Source organism: Orcinus orca, chromosome 3 (genome assembly GCF_937001465.1).
Source record: "Orcinus orca chromosome 3, mOrcOrc1.1, whole genome shotgun sequence".
In the NCBI taxonomy this organism is placed as follows: Eukaryota; Metazoa; Chordata; class Mammalia; order Artiodactyla; family Delphinidae; genus Orcinus; species Orcinus orca.
The window spans coordinates 12,725,568-12,751,743 of record NC_064561.1 but is presented as its reverse complement, the minus strand read 5'-3'; the positions used below and the strand labels follow the sequence as shown (position 1 = coordinate 12,751,743).

Here is a 26,176-nt window from a genome sequence, read left to right as displayed (position 1 = left end):
CTAAGACAGTTTGCACTGTCCATCTCGTAAGGAGTTATAATTTTTGTATCAATATGATTAAGAGCTGTATTATATATTTACAAATTCACATTATGTAATTATGCAAAATATACATATTAAAATATCATTCTATAATTTAATCCTCACAACAATCTTGTAAGGTTGTTGCTATTATTCCAGTTTCTCAGATGGAGAACAAAGATTATACCTTAGGTTGCAAGATATAAAAATTGTTAATAAACTAAGGGAGACGATCTTGTAACTAAGAGAACAGAATATGTGTAGTTTTGTCTTAAAAAGCCTTCATCCCACTTGACATTTATTTTTATGAAGCCACTGTAAGGCTCAGATGTAAGTAATCTTTTGCCTCGTTGAGATGGGAAATGTCACCACAGCAGTTAAATACACCTAGCTTTTTGGTTTTTTTAAAAAAATAAAACTTAATTTGGAATGATTTTTTTCTGAGATTTTTTTTTTTATGGGGACCATTTTTTAAAGTCTTTATCAAATTTGTTACAACATTGCTTCTGTTACATGTCTTGGTTTCTTGGCTGCAAGGCATGTGGGATCTTAGCTCCCCAAGCAGGGATTGAACCCACACCCCCCGCATTGGAAGGTGAAATCCCAACCACTGGACCACCAGGAAAGTCCCTGGAATGATTTTAGATTTACAGATTAAGTTGTGAAGATAATGCAAATGTTCCCATTTACCTACCCCTCACCCAGCTTCCCCTGATATTAACATCTTATGCAACTAGAGTATGTTTGTCAAAACTAAGAAAGTAACATGGGAACAATATCATTAGCTATCAACTTTATTGGGATCATATGTTTTTCAGTGAATTCTCTTTTTCTGTTCTAGGATCCTAAATTTCATTTAGCATATAGCTTTTAATTAAATACAGTTGGAGCTAATACTTGTATAACCAAGGTCATTTAAGAAATTAAACCCTATAATTCCCATTCTCCAGTGCAAAATGTCACTAATCCTCTCAATCCAATCTCTTTGAAGACGTGTTTTGGTCCTGGGAATATCGATGCTACCCATCTTTCCAGGTTTTAACTTGATCCATCTCTCAAAAGGTGCTTATAAGTCTGGCTTCCCATACGAGTGCCTTGAGGCTGTACTCTTAGGTGTCTTTCAGTCTGAAATCAAGATCACATTACCTTTTTCAGCAGAGTTCTTACTGTAGAGGAGTCCAATGTGCTTGCTTCTCCAAGGATGACAAGTACGTCTACGCAGGCTTGAAAGATCGCTCCATAATCGTCTGGAGTGTGCTGGATGGTGAGTCATTTTGCTTTGCAGGTAGGACTGAGCTTAGATCTGGAAATGAAGGACTCTGTTCTGGATCCTGGCCATTAGAGGGCCCCACTCCAGCCTCCCCTAGCTGGGTCCCTCTGCTTAGAGAAGTATCTGCAGGCTCAGGGGACAGACCCAATGGGAGCTTACCTCCTCCTCTAGACCCATGCTCTGGGTACCTAGAACTCCAGAACACCCTCCCCACCTGCCCAGGAGCCCTCTTTAGGGCCTGTGCAGGCCTCTTCCCCAGCTCTATCTTTCTGAAAGTGAGCTGTGCCTCTTGTGTATACACCCCCAGACTTGGAGGGTGGTCTTGGAGTGGTGTGCATGGAGTCTGGATGTGTGAGCTAGGTTGGGGGGTTCACATGTATGTGCCTGAGGCCTCTAGGGATATAAGATGGAGCTGGATGTGGGAAGAGAAGCGGGCAAGCCACAGACAGCTGGGCTCTCCCACACCATTACATTCTGGCATGTAACTGAGGAGCCCAAGAATCCTCAATCCAAACCTGATCTTCCAGGTGGTTCTGAAGGTACATCCATCAGCGTAGAAGGATAGAACATGTTTCATTTAATAGTTTATTAGCTAGATTTTCAATGTTCACATGTTGTATCTTATAGGATGTTGACCTTCATTCATTCTCTTTCCTTAGACCCTGTAAATGTTTGGGGCATCTTAAGATCAACCACTTTGAAAACCTCACATCTCTCACTCTGTTCAATATTACACTAAGGACATAGTAACAGGAGTTAACATTTCTTGTGTCCTGGGTACTGTCACCATGCCATTTAATTCTCTCAATAGGCATCACCACTTTACAAAATTTGAGGCTCTGAGAGATGGGGTGGGCTGTGGTTTCAAGCTGGTCTGCCTGGTCCCCATGGTCACCTCTGTCACATTCTCCTATAGAGAAAGGAACGCTTACGACACTGGCAGGGGTTTAGGAGCTATTGCTATCTCCATCTGACAAATGAAGAAGCTGAAGTTCAGAGTGATTAAGGAACTTTCCCAAGGTCACAAAGCAAGTAAGTGGCTGAGTGAATGTCAGGTAGAGTTGAATACACTGTAATCGAATACAGTATAACTGAAAACATTGTGATTGCATCATTATAATTGAGTACATTATAATCTAATACATTGTAGTCTAATACAGAGTAACAAAGGTGCCTGGCCAAAAGATGATGGCTCAGAAGGTGAGGTCTGTGGATTGTGGCCTTAAAAGCCCATCCTGTGCAGGTTCACAACACGTCTTCCCATTCCTCCTCCAATAATAATATTTACTGAATTCGCTCTGGCTGAAACTGATAGTTAGCACCTGACATGCATGACATCTTCAAATCTTCAGAATTCCCCTCAGCAGGTAGGCTCAGTTATTGTTCGCATATTGCAGATGAAGCAAGAGGGACTCTGAGAGGCTGGCTTTCATGCCTAAGCTAGTAAGGGGCATAGCAGAGATTTGACCCCATGCAGCCAACTCTCAATGTGTGAGATTGGATCTCTGTGGCCACATTTTTGTCAGTTGTACCCTCCCCTCCACTTCCCCCGACAGGCACACTGCTGGCCATCCAGTTTGTCCATGCCGTGGTGAACAGAATCATCCCAACCTCCAATGGCTTCATTGCCCCCACCACACATGGCTATCTCATCTGTGAACGTTTCCAGTGCCCTTCATCAAGAATCTCACAACAGGACTCTCTTAAGAACTTCAAAAAAGCAGTGTAGATGGTCAAATCCAGGCAGAGAGAAGAGCTGGTTGCTGCTGCAGGAGCACTCCAGGACTCAAGATCAGGGAGTGCCCAGGGAAACGAATCTAAATCAAACAAATGCTCACAAGTCTGCCTGCTAGTGTAAACCCCTCCTGTGTCTCCAGTGAGTTAGCCCCATTCAACCTGAAGCAAAAAGACTGTATGTGTTGATGTATATCTGGACCCAAAGCCTCCGATTATGTGACCCAGACCTTGCTTCCTACCATCTTTCCGTTTTTTTCTCCTCCTTGTCAGCTCCATTTACAGACCCAACACCCCCAAGTTAGCAACATGACAGCAAAGTTCAGTAGAAAAGAGAGTTTCCCTTTTCCAACAGTTTGAACCAAAATCCTGGTTCTAAGTCTATTAGCCCCAATTAGCTCATACACCCATCCCGGAACACAAAGCTATCTCTGGGAAGAATGCAACACTCTGATTGGTGGGCCTGACCCCATGCCCATCCAGGCTGAGGATTGAGTCAACACCACCTAACCATGTAGACTGAGAAGGGGAGAGGCTATTCCCCAGGGAAACTAGGGTGCTTGTAGCAGGTCAAGGGGGGATGGATGGATGTGAGACCAACTAAAACACAAATGTGGACCACAGAGCTTTATAGATTATAAAGCACCAGGTGCTATAGTCTGATCCTTATCACAGCCCATACGTTAGGGAGGGCAGGAGTTTCTGCATGCATTTCAGAGATGAAAAAACAGCCTTGCAGAGGTAGCTGTGATTTGCTCAAAATCATGAGCCCGAGGTGCAAGAACTCTGAGAAATGAAAGCCCAGAGCCTTCCTGTCCCAATTATTATTGGGACCACCTCACTTTAATTTTAGACTCAGAAGCACAAACATCAATTCCATGGGTGGCACATTCAAATGCCCACAGGGGCCAATGAGTAATCTAGACAATTGCTGTGCACCTGGGTGACCAGCAGAGCGTGATACTGACAATGGGAATATGGAAGGGACTGCTGTGTCTTGGGTAGACACAAGTACCTTGACTCCACCCCAGAATCACCATGGGGAAAGCAGCCTACTGGTGCCGGAGCTTCCTGTTGTCATAAGTAAAGCCGGAAATCCAAACTTTTGTGAGAAACATTCTCGTTTTTTAAAGTTGGCAATTGGCTCAAATTTACACTTATAGGCACATTTGGCCCATGTCTCTAGTTCCTGAGCTGACTCATGACCCAACTTGGCATTAAAACAGTAAACCTGTTATCATTCTTCCATCTCTACTCCCTGGCTCCCGCACTTTAAGAATAATGATACTTTTTATCTTAAAAACTGGAGGCTCTTGGAAGCAGATGGAAAAAGTTACCGACATCTCCCTGCTGTGCTTTTGGACCACTTCTGCCTTGTGCAAGTTCAACAGTCCAACTGTTTGCGCTCCACTTAAATGGCTCTTTCTTCTTTGCCTGCAGCCTTCTAAAAGCCCCACTTGCTTCTGGGCCTTTTGCTATATGGATAGTAGAGTCCAAACCTTCAAGGTGCTATTCCTTCCTTCCCCCCCCCATTGGATTCCAGACAAGAGTTTCAGAAAAAACCACCTTAGAAACAGAAGCTTTTGAGCTGCATGTGACCTGACTCTCATTCAGTTGTTTCTCAAACGAGTGTTCCAATGAGGGCTTTGACAGTTCTGCGAATGTTACTTAGCATCAAATTCCATTAAAAAATATTTTATAACTGTAATTTTAAAATACATGCTGGGTAGCAGTTTTTTAAGGTGTTGGACATAACTAACATAGGATTCTCCTGCCATATCCAGTTAACTTAGATTGTGAAAGGAGCCCTTGAAAAATAGCTACTCTTTGCCACCACGTCTTCTGTGAATCCGGGGTTTACCCAATGTGGAAATAAAGTGGATGTGACTAAGATTTCAGCTACAACTCCTGGCTTGAAATATATGTGTCCATCTCAACAGCCTCAGTGAGAATCAACTGCTTTGTACGTAAACACTAATTTGAACATAGGAAAGAAATTTTTACGAATAAAGTGCTACTCCAAATTGTTGCTTACGTTGGGGCTTTTGTAGCGAGTTTTCATTTGAGAAGGCGTTTGGTTGCTATGAATGTTTGACAAGCACTGTGCTTTGCAGCAGAGTGACTTGTTTGAAGTCCCCCAGCCATGGTGGAGCCAGAGTGAGAGCGTGGTTATTGTGTGAACAGGACTATATTAACACACTATCCAAACTGGGACACCTCTAGAGAGTGAAAAGGAATGCTCTTAACAAGTACTCTAGGACAACTACAATAAACTGGACTGTCCCAAGGCAATTGGAATATACAGCCCCTCTAGTTGCAGCAGGAATTAATTTATATTAAATTCTAGAGAGTCCTTTTAAAAGTGAGGTATAAGTAACATATAACATTATATTAGTCTCAGGTGTACAACATAATGATTTGATATTTGTATATATTGTGAAATGATCACAGTAAGTCTAGTTAATGTCCATCACTACACATAGTTACAATTTTTTTCTTGTGATAAGAACTTTGTTTTTAATTGAAGTGTAGTTGATTTGCAACTATACTTATACATTACTTATGTTAATTTCAGGTGTACTGCAAAGTGATTCATATGTATGTATGCACACACACACACACACACACACACTTTTTCAGATTATTTTCCCTTATAGAATATTACAAAATATTGAGTATAGTTCCCTGTGCTATACAGTAGGTCCTTGTTGGTTATCTATTTTATATATAGCGGTGTGTACATGTTAATCCCAAACTCCTAATTTATCCCTCCCCCTCCTTTTCCCTTTGGTAACCGTAAGTTTGTTTCATTTACTTATTTTTTGAATTAATTAATTAATTTTTATTTTTTGGCTGCATTGGGTCTTCATTGTTATGCACAGGCTTTCTCTAGTTGCGGCAAGTAGGGGCTACTCTTCGTTGTGGTGCATGGGCTTCTCATTGCAGTGGCCTCTCTTGTTGCGGAGCACAGGCTCTAGGCATGCAGGCTTCAGTAGTTGTGGTGTGTGGGCTCAGTAGCTGTGGCTTGCGGGCTCCAGAGAGCAGGCTCAGTAGTTGTAGCACATGGGCTGAGTTGCTCCATGGCATGTGGGATCTTTCCCAGACCAGGGCTCAAACCCATGTCCCCTGCATTGGCAGGCGGATTCTTAACCACTGCGCCACCAGGGAAGCCCCCATAAGTTTGTTTTATATGTCTGTGGGTCTATTCTGTTTTGTATATAAGTTCATTTGTATCATTTTTTTTAGATTCCACATATAAGCAATATCATATAATATTTGTCTTTCTCTGTCTGGCTTACTTCACTTAGTTTGATAATCTCTATATCCAACCATGTTGCTGCAAATGGCATTATTTCATTCTTTTTTTGATAAGAACTTTTAAGACGTATTCTCCTGCAACTTTCAAATATACAGTTCAGTATTATTAACTATAGTCACCATATTGTACATTACGTCTCCAGGACTATTTATCATAAATTTTCTTTTGATGAGAAATCAGTTTCTTTATTAGGTAGTTATGTAAATAATAATAATACATATTCATGGTAAGCAAATCAAATAGAACAGAGGAATAAGAAGGACATAAGGTAAAAATAAGAAGTAGGGTGATCATGGTGACCCTGTTTATAGGGGACTATCCCAGTTAAAAGTGAAAGGCCCATGTCCTGATAACCCTTCAGTCCCTGGGAAATCAAGACATCTGGTCACCCAAACAGCTCTTAATTCCCCAATTCCTCTCCCTGGAGATGTACCTTTTACCCAACTTCACCCATTTCACCCACACCCACCCCCTACCTCTGGCAACCACCAATCTGTTTTCTGTACCTATGAGTCTGGGGGGTTTTCAGTTAATTAAAAATTTTTAACTTTAAAAGTCTAGAGATTTTTAAATTTATTTACTTAACTTGAAAACGCTTGGGACTTCCCTGGTGGCACAGTGGTTAAGAATCCGCCTGCCAATGCAGGGACACGAGTTTGAGCCCTGGTCCGGGAAGATCCCACAGGCTGCAGAGCAACTAAACCCGTGAGCCACAACTAATGAGCCTGCGCTCTAGAGCCCCTGAGCCACAACTACTGAGCCTACGTGCTGCAACTACTGAAGTCCACACGCCTAGAGCCTGTGCTCTGCAACAGAGACAAGCCACCACGATGAGAGGCCTGCTCAGTGGACTGAAGAGTAGCCCCCGCTTGCCGCCAACTAGAGAAAGCCCGCACACAGCAATGAAGACCCAGCACAGCCAAACATAAATAAATAAATTTTTATTTTAAAAAAAAGAAAATGCTCAAACCCACAGCAAAGTTGCAATATTGAGAACAACGAACACTCATTTAGTTACTCTCGAGATTCCTCTATTGCCCTATCGCTGCCAATCTCCTGCTAAACCAGTTCAAAGTGACAGCTGGGACTAGGGTGAGGAGAGTGGGGCACTCAGACACAAAGTTTAAGAGGCACCAAAGAAATTCAACCAAAATAAACATTGTATTACCATAACTTTTTAATCAAAATGAATAAAAATGCATGATGAAAAAAGTACCAACATTTTAAATAAAAATAGGATCTGATCCTGTACTTGGCCCAAACTTTCCTCACTTTCCTCATCCTAATTCCGGCCCTGGTGATATCAAGTCACTTCAGTCCCTAAATACGTCAGGAGGCATCTTTAAGGAATAAGGTCATTCTCCTACATAGCTGCATTCACCTACCAAAACTAACAATCATTATTTAATATCTTTTAATAGGCATTCCTACTTTTCCTAATTAGCCTGAAAACATTCCTAATTAGCTGTTTCTTTCAAACTAGGACCCAATCAAGATTTCTTCACAAATTACAATTGCATTTGGTTGTTTTATCTATTTAGCCTCTTATATTCTAGAGCAGGAGTCAGCAAACCACAGCCTGCATGCCTGTTTTTTGTGTTTTTTAAAAAATATTTATTTATTTATTTAGGCTGTGCTGGGTCTTAGTTGTGGCATGCAGGATCTTTTTTTTAGTTGCAGCATGTGGGCTTCTCAGTTGCCGCATGCTGACTCTTAGCTGCGGCATGCAAGTGGGATCTAGTTCCCCGACCAGGGATCAAACCTGGGCCCCCTGCATTGGAAGCATGGAGACTTAACCACTGGACCACCAGGGAAGTCCTTGCATGCCTATTTTTGTAAATAAAGTTTTATTGGAACACAGCCATGCCCGTTCATTCACATATTGCCTACAGCTGCTTTCATGCTACAGTGACAGAGAATGTATGGCCTCAAAGCCAAAAATATTTATAATCTGGCCCTTTATATTTATCTATATTATACACATTAATATTGTATATATAGTATATAAATATTGTATAATAAGCATACATATTTGTATTATATATAGCATTTATAATATTATTTTTATTATATATTTATTTTTGTGTGTGTATATAAAAAGTTTTATTTTTATTTATTTTTTTAATTTTTATTTTTTTAACATCTTTATTCGAGTATAATTGCTTTACAATGGTGTGTTAATTTCTGCTTTATAACACAGTGAATCAGCTATACATATACATATATCCCCATATCTTCTCCCTATCGCATCTCCCTCCCACCCTCCCTATCCCACTCCTCTAGGAGGTCACAAAGCACCGAGCTGATCTCCCTGTGCTATGTGGCTGCTTCCCACTAGCTATCTATTTTATATTTGGTAGTGTCTATATGTCCACGCCACTCTCTCGTTTCGTCCCAGCTTACCCTTCCCCCTCCCGGTGTCCTCAAGTCCATTCTCTACGTCTGTGTCTTTATTCCTTTATTTATTTCTTTCTTTAAAATATAAAATATTTACAATCTGCCAATCCTGGTCTTAAAAAGCTTGATTAGATTTAGGGTAAACATGTTTTTTAAGAGACTATTTTGGGGAGCAGTTTTAGGTTCACAGCAAAATTGAGTGGAAGGTACAGAGATTTCTCATATACCCCCTGCCCCTACACATGTGTAATTTCCCCCATTATCAACAGCCCTCACCAGAGCAATACATTTGTTACACTTGAAGAACATACATTGACACCTCATCATCACAAGGTAAACATTTTTTTTTTTTTTTTTTTGCCGTTCGCGGGCCTCTCACTGTTGTGGCCTCTCCCGTTGCGGAGCACAGGCTCCGGATGCGCAGGCTCAGCGGCCATGGCTCACGCGCCCAGCCGCTCCGTGGCATGTGGGATCCTCCCGGACCAGGGCACGAACTCGTGTCCCCTGCATCGGCAGGCAGACTCTCAACCACTGCGCCACCAGGGAAGCCCGGTAAACAGTTTTGACAAGACTACTTCATCGGTTTGACATGACTACTTCATAGGAGTATTAGTTAGCTATTGCTGCATAACAAATCACCTCAAAGTTAGCAGCTGAAAAGAGCAGCCATTTATTCTCACAGTGTCTGTGGATCAGGAGTCTGGGAACAGTGTGGCTGGGCTCTCTGTTCAGGGTTCACAAGGTGTCAGAGGGGCTAGGATCTCACAGTCAGGCTCAGAGCCCTGGTCCATGCTCCTTCATAACTGAGTTCCTTGCAACTGTAGGACTGTGGCTCTCAGCTCCCAGAAGCTGCCTCTTTCCAAAGGCAGATCATGACGTGGCTGGTGCCTCCTTCAAGGCCAACAGGATCACACCTCTCTGCTGCTTCAAGGCTCTGAATTCCAGACTCTTTTAAAGGGTGCCCCTGGTTATGTCAGGCCCACCTAGCATAATCTGTCTTCTGATGAATTAAAAATCAACTCATTTGGGACCTTAAATACACCTGCAAATTCCCTTCACCTTTGCTGTGTAGCATAACCTAAATGTAAGCGTGACATCCATTACGTTCCCAGGCCCTCCCACACTCCAGGATGGGAGACGGGGCAGGGCACTCACACCAGGGCATGAGAATCTCCAGCAGCCTTCGAATTCTGCTAGAGCACATGATTCTGGACTTGAGAGATTTTGATCCTAATGTTTGTCACCTGGGAAGACTTAGGTTAGTTCAAAATAAGATTTTTTGATCTTCTTAACTTTGCCAAAATACTGTCCAACAAAAGACCCACCTATGAATCTTACCTTAATGCCATTAAATTAGACAAATGGTAAGGACATTTGTGTTCCAAATTTATCTAAACTCTCTAGCTAAACTGTCAACTCTAAGGTTTTCAATTTTTTTCAAATGTTTATTTAAAATTTTTTAAAATTATTTTTTATTTTTATACAAACCATTTTAACTTTTTAAATTGATGTATAGTTGATTTACAATGTTGTGTTAGTTTCAGGTGTACATCAAAGTGATTCATATATATATATATATATATATTCTTTTTCAAATTCTTTTCCATTATAGGTTATTACAAGATATTGACTATAGTTTCCTGTGCTAAACAATAGGTCCTGTTGTTTATCTGTAAGGTTTTCAATTTAATCTATGTAGATGAGAATAGTAAAGAAAAAAATTAGCTTAGCAACTTTTTATGCTTTATAAAAATGAGAATGAAAAGATGTATGTGTACTATTGCCCACGTGTTGAACACACTCACTCATACACACAAACACGCACATATTCATGCATCCTTCAGAACTCACACACGCCCAAGGTGGAATTGGCTTGTGGCTGTCCATTCTCCAAATTAGTGAGGGCTTCCTTTGACCCTGTGAGACCTAGTAAAAGAATGGAAAACTCGGTGATCCTCGTGGAAGGGGGGCCTTGTGTGAGGACCCTAGGGCGTATCAGAAGCCAACATGTGTCGTTGATTCTCAGGATAGGGACCGTTGCCAGGCGGTATTGGTGTGGAAAGGGCTGTCCAGACTCTGGTGGCTTCCAAATGCGGTTCAGGCCGCCTTAGCTGCTGTTCAGACAGGAATGCAGTGAAACTGAGCAGAATCCCTTTGTGGGCTGGGAGCTATGAATCCTCAATGCTTCCTTCCCCCCCACCCCCACATCCACCCAGCGCCACTTCCTCTCTGCTTTACCTTCTAAATATCCCTCCCTTCCACCCCCTTCTCTCCACCTCCACTGCTCCCATCCTGGTCTAAACCACCATGATCCTTTGCCTGCCTAAATGATGAAACAGCCTCCCTGCACCCTCCCTGGCTCCCCTCCAATCACTTCCCTGCAGAACAGTCAGAGTACTTGCTTCCAACTTCAAAGCTGCTCAAACAGTTCCTTGTGCAGAACCCATGCGCAGCTTCTACCAGCACTAAATACCAAGACCAAAAGCCTTACCTCATGTCATAAGAATGAGTAGCCTGCCCCCTCTGTCCTTTCCATTCTTATTCTGCTCTCTCTCTCTCTTTCTCTCCTTCTTCCTCCCATTCATCAGCAGCCCAACAACACTGGTTTTTTTTTTTTTTTTTTTTCTTTTTTTTTTAAGTTCTTCAAATGTGCCACACTCTTCCCCACCACAGGGCCTCTGCACAGCCATTCCCCCTGACTTTCATGGTGAACACCTACATATCCTTCAGAACTCAGCTAGAATGGAAAGTTTCCTCTGGGAAGCTGTTCTCATCCCCTGCTAGTCTGGGTTAAGTCCCTCTGGTGGCAGAAGGTATTTTCCAAAAATGGTCATGGCAATATTTCCTATCCTCCATGCTATTCCAGGACCTGGTCACTCACCACATTCTGGAGTCTGTCGGCCCTTCTCTTGAATTTGGGAGGGACTTTTTTTTTTTTTTTTTCTTTTTGCGGTACGCGGGCCTCTCACTGTTGTGGCCTCTCCCGTTGCGGAGCACAGGCTCCGGACGCGCAGGCTCAGCGGCCATGGCTCACGGGCCCAGCCGCTCCGCGGCATGTGGGATCTTCCTGGACCAGGGTACGAACCCGTGTCCCCTGCATCGGCAGGCGGACTCTCAACCGCTGCGCCACCAGGGAAGCCTTCCTATCCTTCTTGAAAGACTGATGACTCTGTTAGGGTAAAAGCCTTGTCAGTTTTGTTCACCATACTACTCCTGACCCCTGGCAAATGATGCACTCATCGCCAATGGGCAGCCAACTCAGCTTTCCTGCACCTCTTCACCTATAAAAAGAGATACCAAATAAAGATGATGTGCAAGAGACTGTGGATGGCAGAGGAGAGGTCGGGTAGCTTCTTGAAAGAGAGGACATTTGGGTTGTAGTTTGCAGGATGTGTAGGCTGCTTTCTGTGTAATGAAGAGATAGAACGGGGCTTTCGGCAAGGGAAATAATATGTGCTGATGTACGGGGCCAGGAAGCAGCCAAGCTAGGCAGACATTGACAGGAGGTTCTGCACAGAGAGAGGGCAGCTTGCTTGGGTGGAAAATTCTGCAGGAACAGGTTTCTAAGGGCCAGGTTTTTATTACCTTCAATGCTGCATGTAGGTGCTTAGATTTCATTCACAAGAAATAGGAAGATCTTGGAGATTTGGAAGCAGCTGTGGAATGATCACAGTTCTTGATAGCACTGGGACTGGAAAAACTGGTTAAGAGACTCCCGAACTGATCCAGTGGGGAAGTGATGGGATCAGGACTAGAGAAGTGAAGATAACAGGATCAGGACTGAGTCAAGAGCAATTTAGCAAAAGTTCACCCTAGGGCCCTGTATTAGGGTGCTGTGTGCCCATATCCCGTTGTTACATCAACCCTATAAAGCAGGGGTCCAGAACACTTTTTTAGTAAATATATCAGGCGTGTAGATCTTAGCATCTGTCGCAGCTATTCACCCTGCTGTTGTAGCACAAAGATAGCCGGAAATGACCGGTAAACGAGTGGGCGTGCCTGTGTTCCAGCGAAACTTTATTTTACAGACACCGAAATTTGCATTTCATAGAATTTTCACGTGTCACGGAATAGCCTTCTCCGATTTTTTCCAACTTTTAAAATTGTAAAAACCATTCTGAGCTTGCTTGTGGGGCCGGACAAAAGCAGGCAGCAGGTCTTGCTTTGCCCACACGTGGTATGTAAAGCGTTTTAGTAGCATTTCAGTTTTAAGGGTAAGATCCTACAGGGAACCTTCAAGAAGCCCCGCCTTCCCTGACGTCACCAGGCCAAGCCCCTCGAGGGCGGGGCCAGCGCATGCGCGGCCGGGCCTCGGGCGGGGGCGGGGCGGGCCGCGGCTCCGACTTCCAACATGGCGCACGCTGGCGGCGGCGGCGGCGGCGGCGGCGGCGGCGGCCCCGCGGGCCGGGGGCTGAGCGGCGCCCGCTGGGGTCGCTCGGGCTCTGCGGGCCACGAGAAGCTGCCGGTGCACGTGAGTGGTGGGCCAGCCCTCGCTGGGAGACCCCTGTCGTCCAGCCCCCGCAGGCCGGCGCCCCCCACCGGGCCCCGCCCGGCCCTCGGCCTCCCCTCCGCGCGGCCCCGGACCCCCGACTCCCCACCTCCGCCCCTCGGATGCCCGGCCCGTCCCCCTCCCGCCGGGATCCCCGCTCCCGTCCCCTCCTCCGCGGACCGCGGCCCAGCTGGACCCTCCCCCCTCCCCTCAGGTGGAGGACGCCCTCACCTACCTGGACCAGGTGAAGATCCGCTTCGGCAGCGACCCTGCCACTTACAATGGTTTCCTGGAGATCATGAAGGAGTTCAAAAGCCAGAGGTACCAGCGGGGCCCCTACCCGTCCCGGAGGGCCACCCTGGGCCTCAGTCTCCCTGAGTGGGATGGGAGCCCCCAACTCCGGCTGCCCTTCAACAGGGTGACCCCTTGTGCAGGTTGTCGAACTTCTGGGAGCCTCAGTTCCTTCTTCCAAAAAACGAGACGGAAAGGTACCCCCTTGTGGAGCTGTTGCGGGGATTCCTGGAACGAGGGCAGTGATGGGGTGCGGCAAGTGAGGCAGTCGAGCAAGCATAGAGTCGGATCCTGTCTTTACTCAAAATGTTGATTTTTTAAAAGAATTTTGTTCGTTGGGGATTTTTAAAAATTATTTTCGATTTTTTTTCAAGCACTGCATGAAAATGTTATTTATCTTGATTGTCGAATATTGTCGCACTCTCTTAAATCTTATCCCCAAGGTGAGTGCCTCACTTGCCTCACCCCAGTGCCAGGCCTGCTTGGAAATAATGTGCATAAAATGCTTAGTAAGGAACCTGGCACTTAGAAGGCCTTTAAAACACATTAGCTGTATTCATAGGCACAGAATCAGGAGGGTTAGAGTTAGACCGGGGACCTCCCGATAGATAGTGAGCTTGTTTGACAGGGGCTCACTGAGGCTTAGAGTGGGCCAGCGGTTTGCCCAGATCCACCTTAGGAGCAGGGACAGGACCAGAGCTCAGTCCCTCTGACTTAGATTCTAAAGTGTCACATCCCCACTGTGCTGCTTCCCCCTCTGAGGAAATACGGAAGGGCCCGCCTGGTTTCCTTCCACAAGCATGATGCTAAGACCTTGGCCCTGACTGAAGCCCTAAGGGAGACCCTGTCTCTCCCCTCAGATTCTTAGCAGCTTTCATACTTGCAGGGCCTTTGACATTTATACATTATAGTCACTTGCTGGGAATAACTCCTGTGTCATGGTCTCCTAATTCATGTGAAATGAATCTGTCTCCCCTTTAGAGGGCTTTAACCTTCTGTCACTGTATGGAACCCAGGACCTGCAGCTGGCTGTCCTGACATTTTCAGAACCTAGCACATGAGCTTGCAGTGTTTCGGGAGCCGTGCTGTGTACATCTTCTGTGGGTTTTGCCAGGAAGGCACAGGGAGCCCAGGCCCGGTTGCCTTGGCAGTGGATCGCCGTGGGCAGAATCACGCCAGTCACATTTGAGGGTGCTTCATTGTCTGTTGAGGAGCTCGTGCCATGGCACGGGTAAGGGAGGAGTCGATTCTGCTTTCAGTTTGCTTCCCGAGACGCTTCTGCCCACTCTCATTCTTCGTTCCAGCATCGATACTCCTGGAGTCATCCGACGAGTGTCGCAGCTCTTCCACGAACATCCTGACCTGATTGTTGGATTCAACGCTTTCCTCCCTCTCGGGTACAGAATAGACATTCCCAAGAACGGCAAGTTAAACATACAGTCGCCTCTGTCAAGCCAGGTATGCCGCTGCAGTGGTTTGAGTGATCTGGCCTTAGCACAGCCCACCGTGGTACTCAGATACGCAGGCCGGACAGCGTGGCTCGTGTATTTCACAGCTGGAAAGCTGGTGAAGAGCTGATCTTTTTCTTAAAATGCATCTAGCAGAAATCAGAATAGATTGAAACACCTACATAGGCAACCTCTGCATCCCAAACTGATCCTTTTGGCGTATTTAAATCAAGAGCGGATGTGTCTGTGTGTGTCAGGGAGGCATTCTCCTGACACAGTTGTACGTCCAGTCAAAATAATTGCGTCCACAGTCACGGAGGTCTTGGTTTGAGGCTCTCCCCCCGAGCGCACTAGGCAGGCCACGCTTGTAGTTGGGCCTGTGGTCCCTCTGATCACCCTCGGTGCCACCCACAGAATAAAGCGGTGGAGATGCATGTGTGACTAGACACGTTTATTGTTGCTGTGCTTCATTCACCTGCCAGCAGGATCACTGACCGAGCTCAGGCTTGTGGCTTTGGTCCCTTCTTTCTCGAGTGACAGGTTGCTGCCTCTTCTATCTATGCAGTCCCTTCTTGTGTTTGCTCACCAGATCCCCTGAGAAAAAGAAAGCCTGTTTGAGCTTTACTTTTATAAGGTAACGGTTGTCTTTTTCTCTCCTCGGCCCTGTTGCCATTTAGGGCATAACCCTTTGCTGCGGGGGTGCTGTCTAGGGCATTGTGGGGTGTTCAGCCGCATCCCTGGCCTCCACCCGCTAGGCCCTCACCCAGTCAAGACAGCCAAAAATGTCTCTAGACATAGCCAAGTGTCTCCTGGGAGCAAAAATCACAGCATTGAGAAGTGCTGGTGTAAGTGAATGAGCTCTTTCAACCTCCTCCATCTTGCCCCAGGGGTTTTTGCAGGGAAGGCAAAAATCTACTCTGGATGCATTTTGTAGGTTTCTCCTCTGATGATAAAGGAGACTGTAGTTTCCTATCAATTAGGGAGTCAGGATTTGAAAAGAGAGCAGTGAGAGGCAATGTGGCAGTGGCTGGTCCCTCTCCGAGGGGGGCTGGCACATAAATTCTGCCTTTTCTCTGCACAAGGCAACCTCCACCGTCAGAACATTGTCTCATTAAAGCCGAGGAGTGCACCTCAGTTTTAAAAAGGAACTTGGAAGCCTTCGGCTACTGAATTCCAAAAGCTTCCATTTCATGTTTGCAAATGGAGCCCCAGGAGCCAGAGGTAGCGCTCCTTCCTCCAGATGATAAAAGCCTTAGCGGAGATTAATCTTCAGAACAGTCACGGCTAGGGGAGAAAAGCAAGCTCGTTTGCAGGAGCGTGTGCAGGAGCACTTTGCTGAATCTGAAGCGCTGCGTAAACACTGCGTGTCATTACCATCACTTGTTAAGAAAGAGCTGGAATCCAAGGCCTAAATTGCACTCCACGTGTGGAATTTGCCTTCTCAAGCCCTGTTGGAGTAACTGCTCTTGGGGCTGGATCTCCACATGAGCCTCACCTTCCCTTAAGTAGCCAGAAGGCCCCTGCTGCTCCACACACAGCTTCAAGGACTATTGGAGAGACAAGGAGACCGGGCCAGTCTTGTCCGCCCCTAGGGGATTTTGTGACTGCAGGTCTGTTAACTTGAAGACGGGCTTGATGAGAACTTTCCCTTGATAGCTGCCTACCAGGGCTTTATGGTCTCGCTGCAGCCTGGAAACAGCCATATGTAGGACCCCTTCCTCAGGGGGAGAGGTACGTGTCCTTCGTTCCCTCGGGACACGTGCCACCCACGTGGTTTCAGTCACATCCACGGACCTGCCACGTTTCCAGCCCTGCTTCACGCCAGGCGCAAACGCAATGTCTTCTCACCTTCCTAGAGTCCTTCCGAATCCACAGTAGAACTTTATGGGGCTCCCTACTCGCCAGTGCCCTGGTGATTTTTTTTAAATTGGTTTTTCTGGCTTCACTATTTTGAAGTATAGCTCCGTGTGTGTGTGTGTGTGTGTGTGTGTGTGTGTGTGTGTGTGTGTGTTTCCAGTTTTCATCTCATCATGTATCCTGTCAACTATAGACAAGGAGGGAATAGTTCTTAGATGCTGAGGAAGATAAATAAGTCCTAGCCTGTGGGGAGCCTTTTGTGCAGGGTTTCTCAGCCTTGGCACTGTCACCACTGGGCCCAGATCGTTCTTCCTTGTGGGGGCATTTTGTGCTCTGTAGGGTGTTGAGCAGCATCCCTGGCCTCCACCCACCTGATACCAGGAGCGCCCCCTCCCCCAGGATGACAACCTGAAATGTCTCTAGACATTGCCACGTGTCCCCTGGGGGGCAGAATCGCCCCAGTTGAGAACACTGATCTAAAGGGAAGATAGACATGTGCCATGATGTGGGAAGTGTGGCCAGAGAGGGGCCGGGGACCGTGGCAGGAAGAACGTCCCCCTGAATCAACATCTTTTAGGATCTGGTTGGCCTTAGTTGTAACGCCACCTCCTCAGAGAGTCCTCCACTCCCATCCCCAAGTCATTTTCACAGCACCCCGTTTTATATACTTCAAAATAACATAGCAAAGCTAAGAAATAGAAAATCCACTGTTTCTTGTTGGTTTGCCTTCCCTGGCAGACTGAGTCCTCCAGATTAGACAGGAGGGCTACGTCTGTCTTGTTCACGACTGTCCCTGTTCCGGGACGTCAGAGGGACGGGACACTGGATGTCGGTGGGAAAGTGATGAATCTTGGCTGCTGGGTCTTGTTCAGGGTGGACCCTGCCTCTTGGGGCCGGCCTTCTTGTGCTTGGCTGGGACGACGGCTGCTTGGATGATAAGTAAAGAGATAAACCTTGAGGTGCAGCTTGTAATTTAGTGACCCCTTTACGTTCAAAGGGAAGCCGGCCGTCTTCCCTCCGGGAAGGGTCATTCGAAGTTCAGTTAGTTCCTGGGAGGTTGCCTCTCGTGTTTGTCTTAGTCACCCATGGAGCAGGTGTAGGCCACCTCCTCTGTGCCAGGCGCTGAGAGTCATGGCTCTCAGGGCACTTGCATGGTTGAGGTGGGGACTCACGTGAGACACATATGGACAGATGTGAAATACAGGAGGGAGTCCAGTGCTGTAGGTGACAGACAGCAGGGGCCAGGCCTTGGGAGGTGCCGTGGGCAGAGGCTGAGTGAGGGGAGCAGGAGCCATGCCTGTGGCCCCCCGGGGAGTCTTCCTGGTGGGGACATAGAGGCCTGAGGTGGGAACGAGTGGGTGTGCCTGAGAGACAGCCAGGAAGCTGGTGTGGTCAGAACCTGAAGCAGAGAGTGTAGGAGAGAGAGCCAGGAGCGTGGGAAGCCAGGGGAAAGTTCTGGAAAGGCTTCTCTGGCTGCTGTGCCAGAAGTGGACTGAGGGGGCAAGAGCGGATCTGGGAGGCTAGGGAGGGGCATGGGAACCAGTTGGAGTGGACGGTGATGTGGGCCAGGGGTGGGTGTCAGTGAAAGCGAGAAAAATCAGTGAGATCACCAGGGGTGATTGCGGGATGCCTGAGTCTCTGGGTGAAAGCAGCACCTGCTGGGATGACATGGGGGTGGGCCAGGGGGCTGTTCTGTGTTTGGAAAGTCCATCTGAGGCATGTCTTAAATATCTGGGTGGGGCTTATGTGGACACTCAGATGGACAAGTCTGCCATGTAGGGCGCTTATCAGTGTCTAGGAGGCGTTTCTGACTGTGCCTGGTTGAGGCCACCCACAGCAGGCAGAGAAGACAAAAGCATGGATTGTTCTAGAAAGCTTAGACCAAGGGTTGGCAAACTGTGGCCCAGGGAACAAAGCCAGCTTATTTTTGTATGGCTGGTCATTTTTACAGCTTTCAGATTACTTAAAAAATTTTTTTAAATTGTGATATTTACGTAACATAAAATTCATCATTATGACCATTTTAAAGTGTCCAATTCAGTGGCTGTTAGTGTATTCACAATACCATGCAACCACCACTACTAATCCCAGAACATTTCTATGACCCCAAAAAGAAACGGTACTTCCCAATTCTGCCCCCACCCAACCAGCCCCTGGCAACCACTAATCCACTTTCTGTCTCTGTAGAGTTTCCTGTTCAGGATACTTAATATAAATGGAATCATATACTATATGTTCTTTTGTGTCTGGGCTTCCTTCTCTCAGCATGTTTTCGAGGTTCATCCATGTTATACCAGAGCATCATTCCTTTTTAAGGCTGTATAATATTCCACTGCAGGTATGGACCGCATTTTGGTCATCTGTTCATCAGTTGATGGACAGACACGTAGGTTTTTTCCACCTTCCGGCGATTGTGAACACTGCTGCTGTGAACCTGCATGTACAAGGATTTGTTTGAACGCCTGTCTTTGGTTCTGTGGGTGGATACCTAGGAGTGGAATTGCTCAGTCACCTAGCGACCATGTTTAACTTACTAAAGAATCGCCAGACTGTTTGCCACAGCAGTTGCACCATTACTGTCCGGCCTTTTGCCGAGCCCTGGTCTCCAGGGGTGCTTCTCCCATCTTGTCACCGTGACTCACTCCAGGGAATTGGAAGAGGCACATGGTGCTTGAAAATGCCCCCTCGCAGTGGTGGGGAGGGAGCTCCCCACAGCCTCCTCTGAAGCAAACCTCGGCTCCGAGGCTGCTCAAGGGCTGCTCCCTTCCCCCCTGCCCCTGTCCAACTCCTTCCAGCTCCTTCTGCCGCCAAGCCTGTGTACCATGAAGGAACATGAGCACGGACTTCTGTGAGCTTAAGCAAAGGTAATCAGGAACAGCGTCCCCGAAGTGTCATAGAACAAATTCTAGTGCCAGGGAGAAACGGTACTTAGAGTTGTGACTGCTCTGGATCTTTCGTGTCTGTGTTCCTCGGCTCAGACTTCCTAGAGTTGCCTCTACACCCGCTGTCATGGGCTGAATTGTGCCCCCACCCCCAAATTCATATCTTGAAGTTCTAACCCTCAGTATCTCAGAATGTGACTGTATTTGGAGATGGGGTCTTTACAGAGATAATTTAGGCAAAATGAGGCCATTAGGATGGGCCTCAATCCAGTCTGACGGGTGTCCTTATAAGGAGAGGAAATTAGGACACAAGGAGAGATCCCAAGGATATGTGTGCACAGAGGAACGACCCTGTGAGGACACAGCGAGAAGACACCCGTCTACCAGCCAAGAGGCCTCAGGAGATACCAACCCTGCTGGCACCTTGATCTTGGACTTCCAGCCTCCAGAACTTCAAGGAAATAAACGTCTGTCACTGACGCTGCCCAGTCTGTGGTATTTGTTGTGGCAGCCCCAGCGCGCTAGTAGACCCACTCAGGTACCTGTGGGTGTGCCTGGCGGAGGTGTCTGTTGTGATGACAGTTCTGCAGCAGTGGGCAGCAGTGTGCCCGGTGTCCCCTGGAGTCTAGGGTCAGCTGTGGGTGCCAGAGGCGGTGCCAGGCGCCACAGGGGATTTTATCCTTCATCGGTCCATCTGATCATCCCCAACAGTGGATGAAGCCCACTCTGTTCCAAGCACTGTTCCAGGCACTGAGGATATAGCATTGACCAAAATAGAATCCCTGCCCTCCTGGAGTTTGCCTTCTGATCAGGGCTGGGGAGAGAATAAAATAAGTAAAATATGTTTCCTATAGGAAGGTGATATGTGCTGTGGAGAAAAACAGAGCAAGAAAGGGACTCGGAGTGCTGGGAGATAAGGGTCATTTTATTTTGGTGCAGGATGGTTCTGGAAGACTCGCTGAAAGGTGGTGTGTTAGCAAAGACCTAAAGCTGAACCCGAAGGATCCCAGCCTGCCCGAGACCCAGTTGGGGACCTGCAGGATGCCCAGCCGTGGTCAGTGGCAGAGGGAGGCCGCCCTCAGGACCACACACAAAATTCCAGTTTAGAAGCATAAAGATCACCTCCTTTGCGGGGTGGTCCTGTCCCACTGTGCATTAAGATTCCGACTTCCCAGGAGAGAGGTGTATGTCTGTTGTTTATTTTTATTGGTACTGACAGAAAAGCACATCAGTGGAGAGCATGCTTGATGACTGCTCAGGGCCCATCTCTCTTCTCTCAAGTGACTCGCCCCAGGCCTAGCACCAAAAGTCCCGCAGCCCTGGGCAACCTGGACAGTGGGCCCCCCTCACCTGCAGGGTTCCAGTCTCATGCCTGCTGACAGCTGGTGCTTTCACACCTGAAAACAGTCTTGCTGAAATGGGCTGGCCAGAGGTGTGGGAAGACTTTACTCTGCTCCAAAAAGGATTAAACAATCCACTCTTTGTAAATCTCTCCCGAATGCTAATTTCTCCAAGTGTATCGAGTGTGCCTCTCAGGTTCATGTTCTTTGAATCTGTTGGAAGGATCAGGCAGAGGTGAGTTCGTGAGACTCTCCCAGGAGCGCTCAAGCACTCAGAACGCCGAGGTGGGGCTGTCTCTGGGGGCCCCCTCCCTGCTTCTCTCTCTCCAGGCCCCCAGAAGTAACCTTTTTCTGCGTCGACGTAAAAAACTTGGCTCTGTGCTAAGTTTTGCCTGTTCTTGCACACTGTGGCTCAGTCTGGTGTTTCTCACAATCTGTTCCCGGTGCCGGGCCCAACAGTAACTCACTGTTGTACTGTTGTCAGGAGAATTCACACAACCACAGCGACTGTACAGAGAACGTCAAGCAGCAGATGCTATATAAGGAGGACAAACCGCAGGTGCCCTTGGAGTCAGATTCTGTGGAATTCAACAACGCCATCAGCTACGTGAACAAGATTAAGACCCGCTTTCTAGATCACCCAGAAATCTACAGGTCATTCCTGGAGATACTGCACACTTACCAGGTAAGGAGCCGTAGGTCACACTTCTTTGTGGGTGTTTGTGGCATCATCCAGTATCAGGTGCATTGGAAACATTCAGATTTTCTAATCTGAATTCATGAAATCCTGGAAAATTCTGATTAGCTCTTTTTTTTTAGCATTAATCTTTTTTTTTTTTTTTTACCGTGGTAAAATATATATAAATACAAAACTTAACCAACTTTAAGTGTACCATTCAGTGGCATTAAGTACATTCACGTTGTTGCACAGCCATCACCATCATCCATTTCCAGAACTTCTTCATCTTCCTCACCTGAAACTCTGTCCCCATGGAACACTAACGGCCCCTTCCTCATTTCCCCCAGCTCCTGGCGCCCACCCTTCTGTCAGTACTTTCTGTCTCTATGAATCTGACTCCGATAGGGACCTCCTAGGAGTGGAATTGTACAGTATTTGTGCTCTGTGCCTGGCTTGTTTCACTTAGCGTAATGCCCTGAAGGTCCATCTGTACCGTAGCATGTGTCAGAATGGCCTTCTTTTTAAGGCTGAGTAATAGTCCATTGTACGGCTACGCCTTATTTTCTTTATCCATTCATCCATCAGCAGACACTTGGGTTGCTCCCACATTCTGGCTATTGTGAATAATGCTGCTGTGAACGTGGATGTACCTGTTGGAGTTCTGTTTAGGTTTGATTTTAATTTGCCCCTTGAGGCACCTCTGCACCCTCAATAGGAAACACACTTTAGAGGATTAAAGAAGAAGCCAAGAAGATAGTTTTCTTTTTATAAGGTGGCTTAGTTATTGTTTAGACAATAAACTACCCTTTATTTATGCTGATTACAACCGGGCTTTGTGCCAGGTGCTGGGTCGACAGGGATGAATGGTTGCTGTTGCTTAGGAGTTCAGTTTAGACGTGGAGGAAACTTGGAAATGATTAGGGTGGACGAGAAGGACTGTGTGTAGGACAGGTGTGTCAGGGTTGAGGGCTGCTGACCCCATAGCGGGTTACGGAGAGGATACTCAGGTTGAATCTTGGCAAATCAGTCAGGACCGTCAGTCAAAAGGTGGACTCTCGGTGCTGGGAGTGGCCTGTGCAAAGGCCCAGGGGCCAGAACAGGCAGCTGGCTTCAGGGGACTTAGCAGGAAGTACAGGCAGGCGGGTGGCAAGGGACATCTGTGTCATGCAAGGAGTTCGGATGTCATCCTCACCCAGACATGGAGTTTCTGATGCCTTTTATTTTTCTAAGCAGCAGAACCCACTTTTAAAAATGAAATCTTCTGCACAACCTTGATAAGTGAAATTAAAACATGGGATTCTTTTTAGCATAAATGTTTAGGATCAGATTGATAGCATTTGCTCCCTGTAAACGCACTGGAACTGTTTCAATACTCGTAAACATGTGTGGGCAGTGGTGCCAGTGACATGCTTGGTCCTGTCAGCCTCATGTCCAGTGTCTGCACGGTCCTTGTACGGCATTGAGAACTTCCTGCTTCTCACAGATAAGTGGTTGCAAGTGGCAGCTGTGAACATCAGTCTGTGTGGAGGGGTGATGTTGTGATCATGGGGGTTTATGGGCTCTTCACAGATTCCGTGGGGTCACCACATCTCAGGGGCTGGGAGGATCGTTAGAGGGAAGGCCAGCAGGTATCTGTTGTATTGGTGGGAATCGGGGGGGAGGGGGAGCGGTTTGTTGGCGTGTAGAGAAGTGAAAGTGACTTATCCAAGGTCCTAGCAAAGGGCCACGGGTTGATTCGGAGAAAGCGTGAGGAAGGAAGTACGGCTCAGTGTTCCCCAGTCAGAGCCACAGGGAGTTGGTTGGAAATGCAAGCTGCCTGGGCCTCCCCTCAGAGTTGCTACCCCAGGTTCTGCCCAGCATCTGCTTTTTGAACAAGCCCCCTGGCGACTCTCAGGTTGCCTGTTTCTTCAAAAGGAGCTGGAAATCTGAATTTCTGTGTGAGTTCTTCCTGATTTTCGAACATTGATGCGGATTTTTAAAAGACACCGTGAGGCCAAAGCAGCAGCTCTAGGGCCATACGTTACTGTTTTTTATCTCTGTTGGGCCTCAAGTCAGCCCTTAGCTGTGCCCCCTGTCCCCTCAGAGCCCTTTGCCTCACCTCCCTGAACCTCGGGGTTCTAATCCATAAAATGGCTACCGCGCTGTGGGTGCTGATCCCAGTTAAATATGGTTAACCGAGGTCACTGATGCAAGCACAGTGCTTGCCTCAGGTCAGCCATGGGCAGCTGTTCCCTTTATACAACTTCGAACATATGTCGTGTGCCTGGATGAGCACAGCCAGTTCTGCCCTGATGTCCCCCAAAATGACCGTGCTTTGCAAATAAATGCTCACCAACCACAGGTCTTATGGAAAAACGGGATCAGAGCGTGAGACTCAAAAACTGTGTCAGCAACACATTAAAAAAAGATAGGCACCTACTTGAAGCCGGTAGCGCCGTTGTACGCGCATTAAATGGCTAAGCATGTTGTGAATGTTGCAGCACATCCGGCACTTGACCTTGGGAAAGACCTGAGTGTCATGTGTAGACATGGGTGTGGAAAGGTTGCAGCCTGCGGGTCACTGAGGTACCAGGAGCAGGTTTCCTAAAATGGGATGGGTTGTCACCCCAGAGGGGGGTCAGGCAGAGTGGCTCTAGCAGCTGAGGGAGCGATGTTGGGGGCGTGTGTATGTCGGGGGTCGTGTATTACCAGGTGGCTTGGCTCAGCTGGGTGCACTTTTCCACATTCACCCCATGTTGCTCCTGGACAAAACCTGCCTCAGCAAATGCAGAATCCATACCATGCTCAAATCATTCCCTAGTCCGTGTCCCAAACAGATCTGTGTTCAAAACAGGTGTTAGAGCAGAACTGACTCTCTCTGCAGGAAAATTCCCAGGAGGTGCGTCCCTAGGTCAGAGGGTGTGCGCTCAGCACATGATCGTAGATGGCGCCAGGCTTCCCTCTGCCGGTGGCACCAGTCTTCCTTTCCGCCTTGTAATGAGAGCACCCAGTTCCCCACACCCTCATCAGAAATCACCAGTCCTTATGCAATCTGATGAGCAAAAATGCTGCGACGCCGTTTTAAATTGTATTTCTTCAAACATCACTCAGTCTGATCACTGTTTCATCTGTATAGCGATGATTTGTATTTATTGTCTGAGCTGAATGGTCTTTGCCTGTTTTTTTCTTTGGCCTTCAAGTGTCCCGGTAACTTTGGTCAGGAGAGGGTGGAGGCAGTTTTTTCTCCCCCCAAACGGGTGCTCCGTGTACCAGGATTGGGAAGTAACTTTGCTCAGGGTACATAGGGCCGAGAGGGGAGGGCGTGCAAAGGGCTCCCCATTCCTTGTCTCTTCCCCCTTCACAGCTGTGGAGGGGGGATGTCAAAGCCCTGCTGCTGGGAGGGCCCGACACCAGCGCCTCATGCTCTGTCACGTTCCTGGGTGTAAAGTTGACAGGGACTAACTTCTGATGGCCGACTTGGGTTGTGTTCGCTGCTTTCTGCCCTGCCGACCTGGGTCCTGTCTGGTCCTCATCTTGTTGCTTTAAGCTCCAGGTCAAGCCATCTTCCTTCCGGAGTCTTAGTGACTCTGGGGGAACAGGTCCTTTGACCTCTAAGTCCCTTCCCTTCCTTCTTCACCCTCTGCCCCTTCCAGACCCAGGGCTAGCTCCTCAGTCCCCTGCCCAGCAGAATGAGTCCCCTTGACCTTGGGAGGACCGTAGGTTCGCCACTGACCTTGCACTTCCCCAGCCTCTGCTCAAGGGTGCTTGAGGGCTGGGGTCAGGTCCTTCCATGACCGTCCCCTCCCACATCCCCTCCACACTCCCAGCACAGGCCGCATCCATGGCCGGGGCTCAGGCCACGTCGTGCGGCAGGGTCAAGACTCAAGCGCACAGGCTGTTCTCCAGAGCAGGGGGTGGGGGAGGGGGGGAGTGGTTGGGGAAAGGGGGCGGGGAGTGGTTAGGGGACACCCGGAGGTGTCAGCAGGGCAGCGGGCTGGACCCCCTCTCGTGGTGGCAGCAGTCACGGGCTCTGCCAGCCAGTTTTCTTCCGTGAGTCATCCCTCTGTCTCCTCCACAGTGGGATGCCTGAATGTCACAGCCTAGGGTGCCTCCTGGTTCCTTCGCTAACGACTCGTTTTCCCTCCCCTGAAAATTGGCAGAAGGAGCAGCTGAGCACAAAGGGCCGTCCGTTCCGAGGCATGTCTGAAGAGGAGGTGTTCACCGAGGTGGCCAACCTCTTCCGCGGCCAGGAGGACCTGCTCTCCGAGTTTGGACAGTTCCTGCCCGAAGCCAAGCGGTCCCTGGTGAGTACAGAGCACCGATGCCAGTCTGGGGCCACGTTCTCATCGGCCAGAACCCCCTGCCAGTGCAGCCCCCAGGCCAGGCCAGGTTTATCCACTCCCCAGACACACTGAGTTCCCTCAGAAGCCACAGCCAGTGCAGACGTGCACGGGCCCCCAGTGCAGGCTC

At 47.8% G+C, this 26,176-nt stretch overlaps 1 protein-coding gene across 2 annotated transcripts in view; it reads left to right on the top strand.

Moving 5' to 3' along the window:
* Positions 1 to 13,053: 13,053 nt before the first annotated feature.
* The window catches only part of SIN3B (SIN3 transcription regulator family member B), a 37,709-nt gene continuing 24,586 nt past the window's right edge, over positions 13,054 to 26,176 (top strand). Inside the window, exons 1-6 of one of the 2 annotated variants that reach the window (XM_033401518.2) lie at positions 13,054 to 13,212; positions 13,445 to 13,551; positions 13,665 to 13,718; positions 14,826 to 14,979; positions 21,533 to 21,733; positions 25,867 to 26,010. In XM_033401518.2, the coding sequence (XP_033257409.1) occupies positions 13,093 to 13,212; positions 13,445 to 13,551; positions 13,665 to 13,718; positions 14,826 to 14,979; positions 21,533 to 21,733; positions 25,867 to 26,010 (780 nt within the window). In that variant the 5' untranslated portion in view covers positions 13,054 to 13,092. The remainder of the gene's footprint in view (positions 13,213 to 13,444; positions 13,552 to 13,664; positions 13,719 to 14,825; positions 14,980 to 21,532; positions 21,734 to 25,866; positions 26,011 to 26,176) is intronic. The other variant, XM_004277593.4, reaches the window with a different exon arrangement.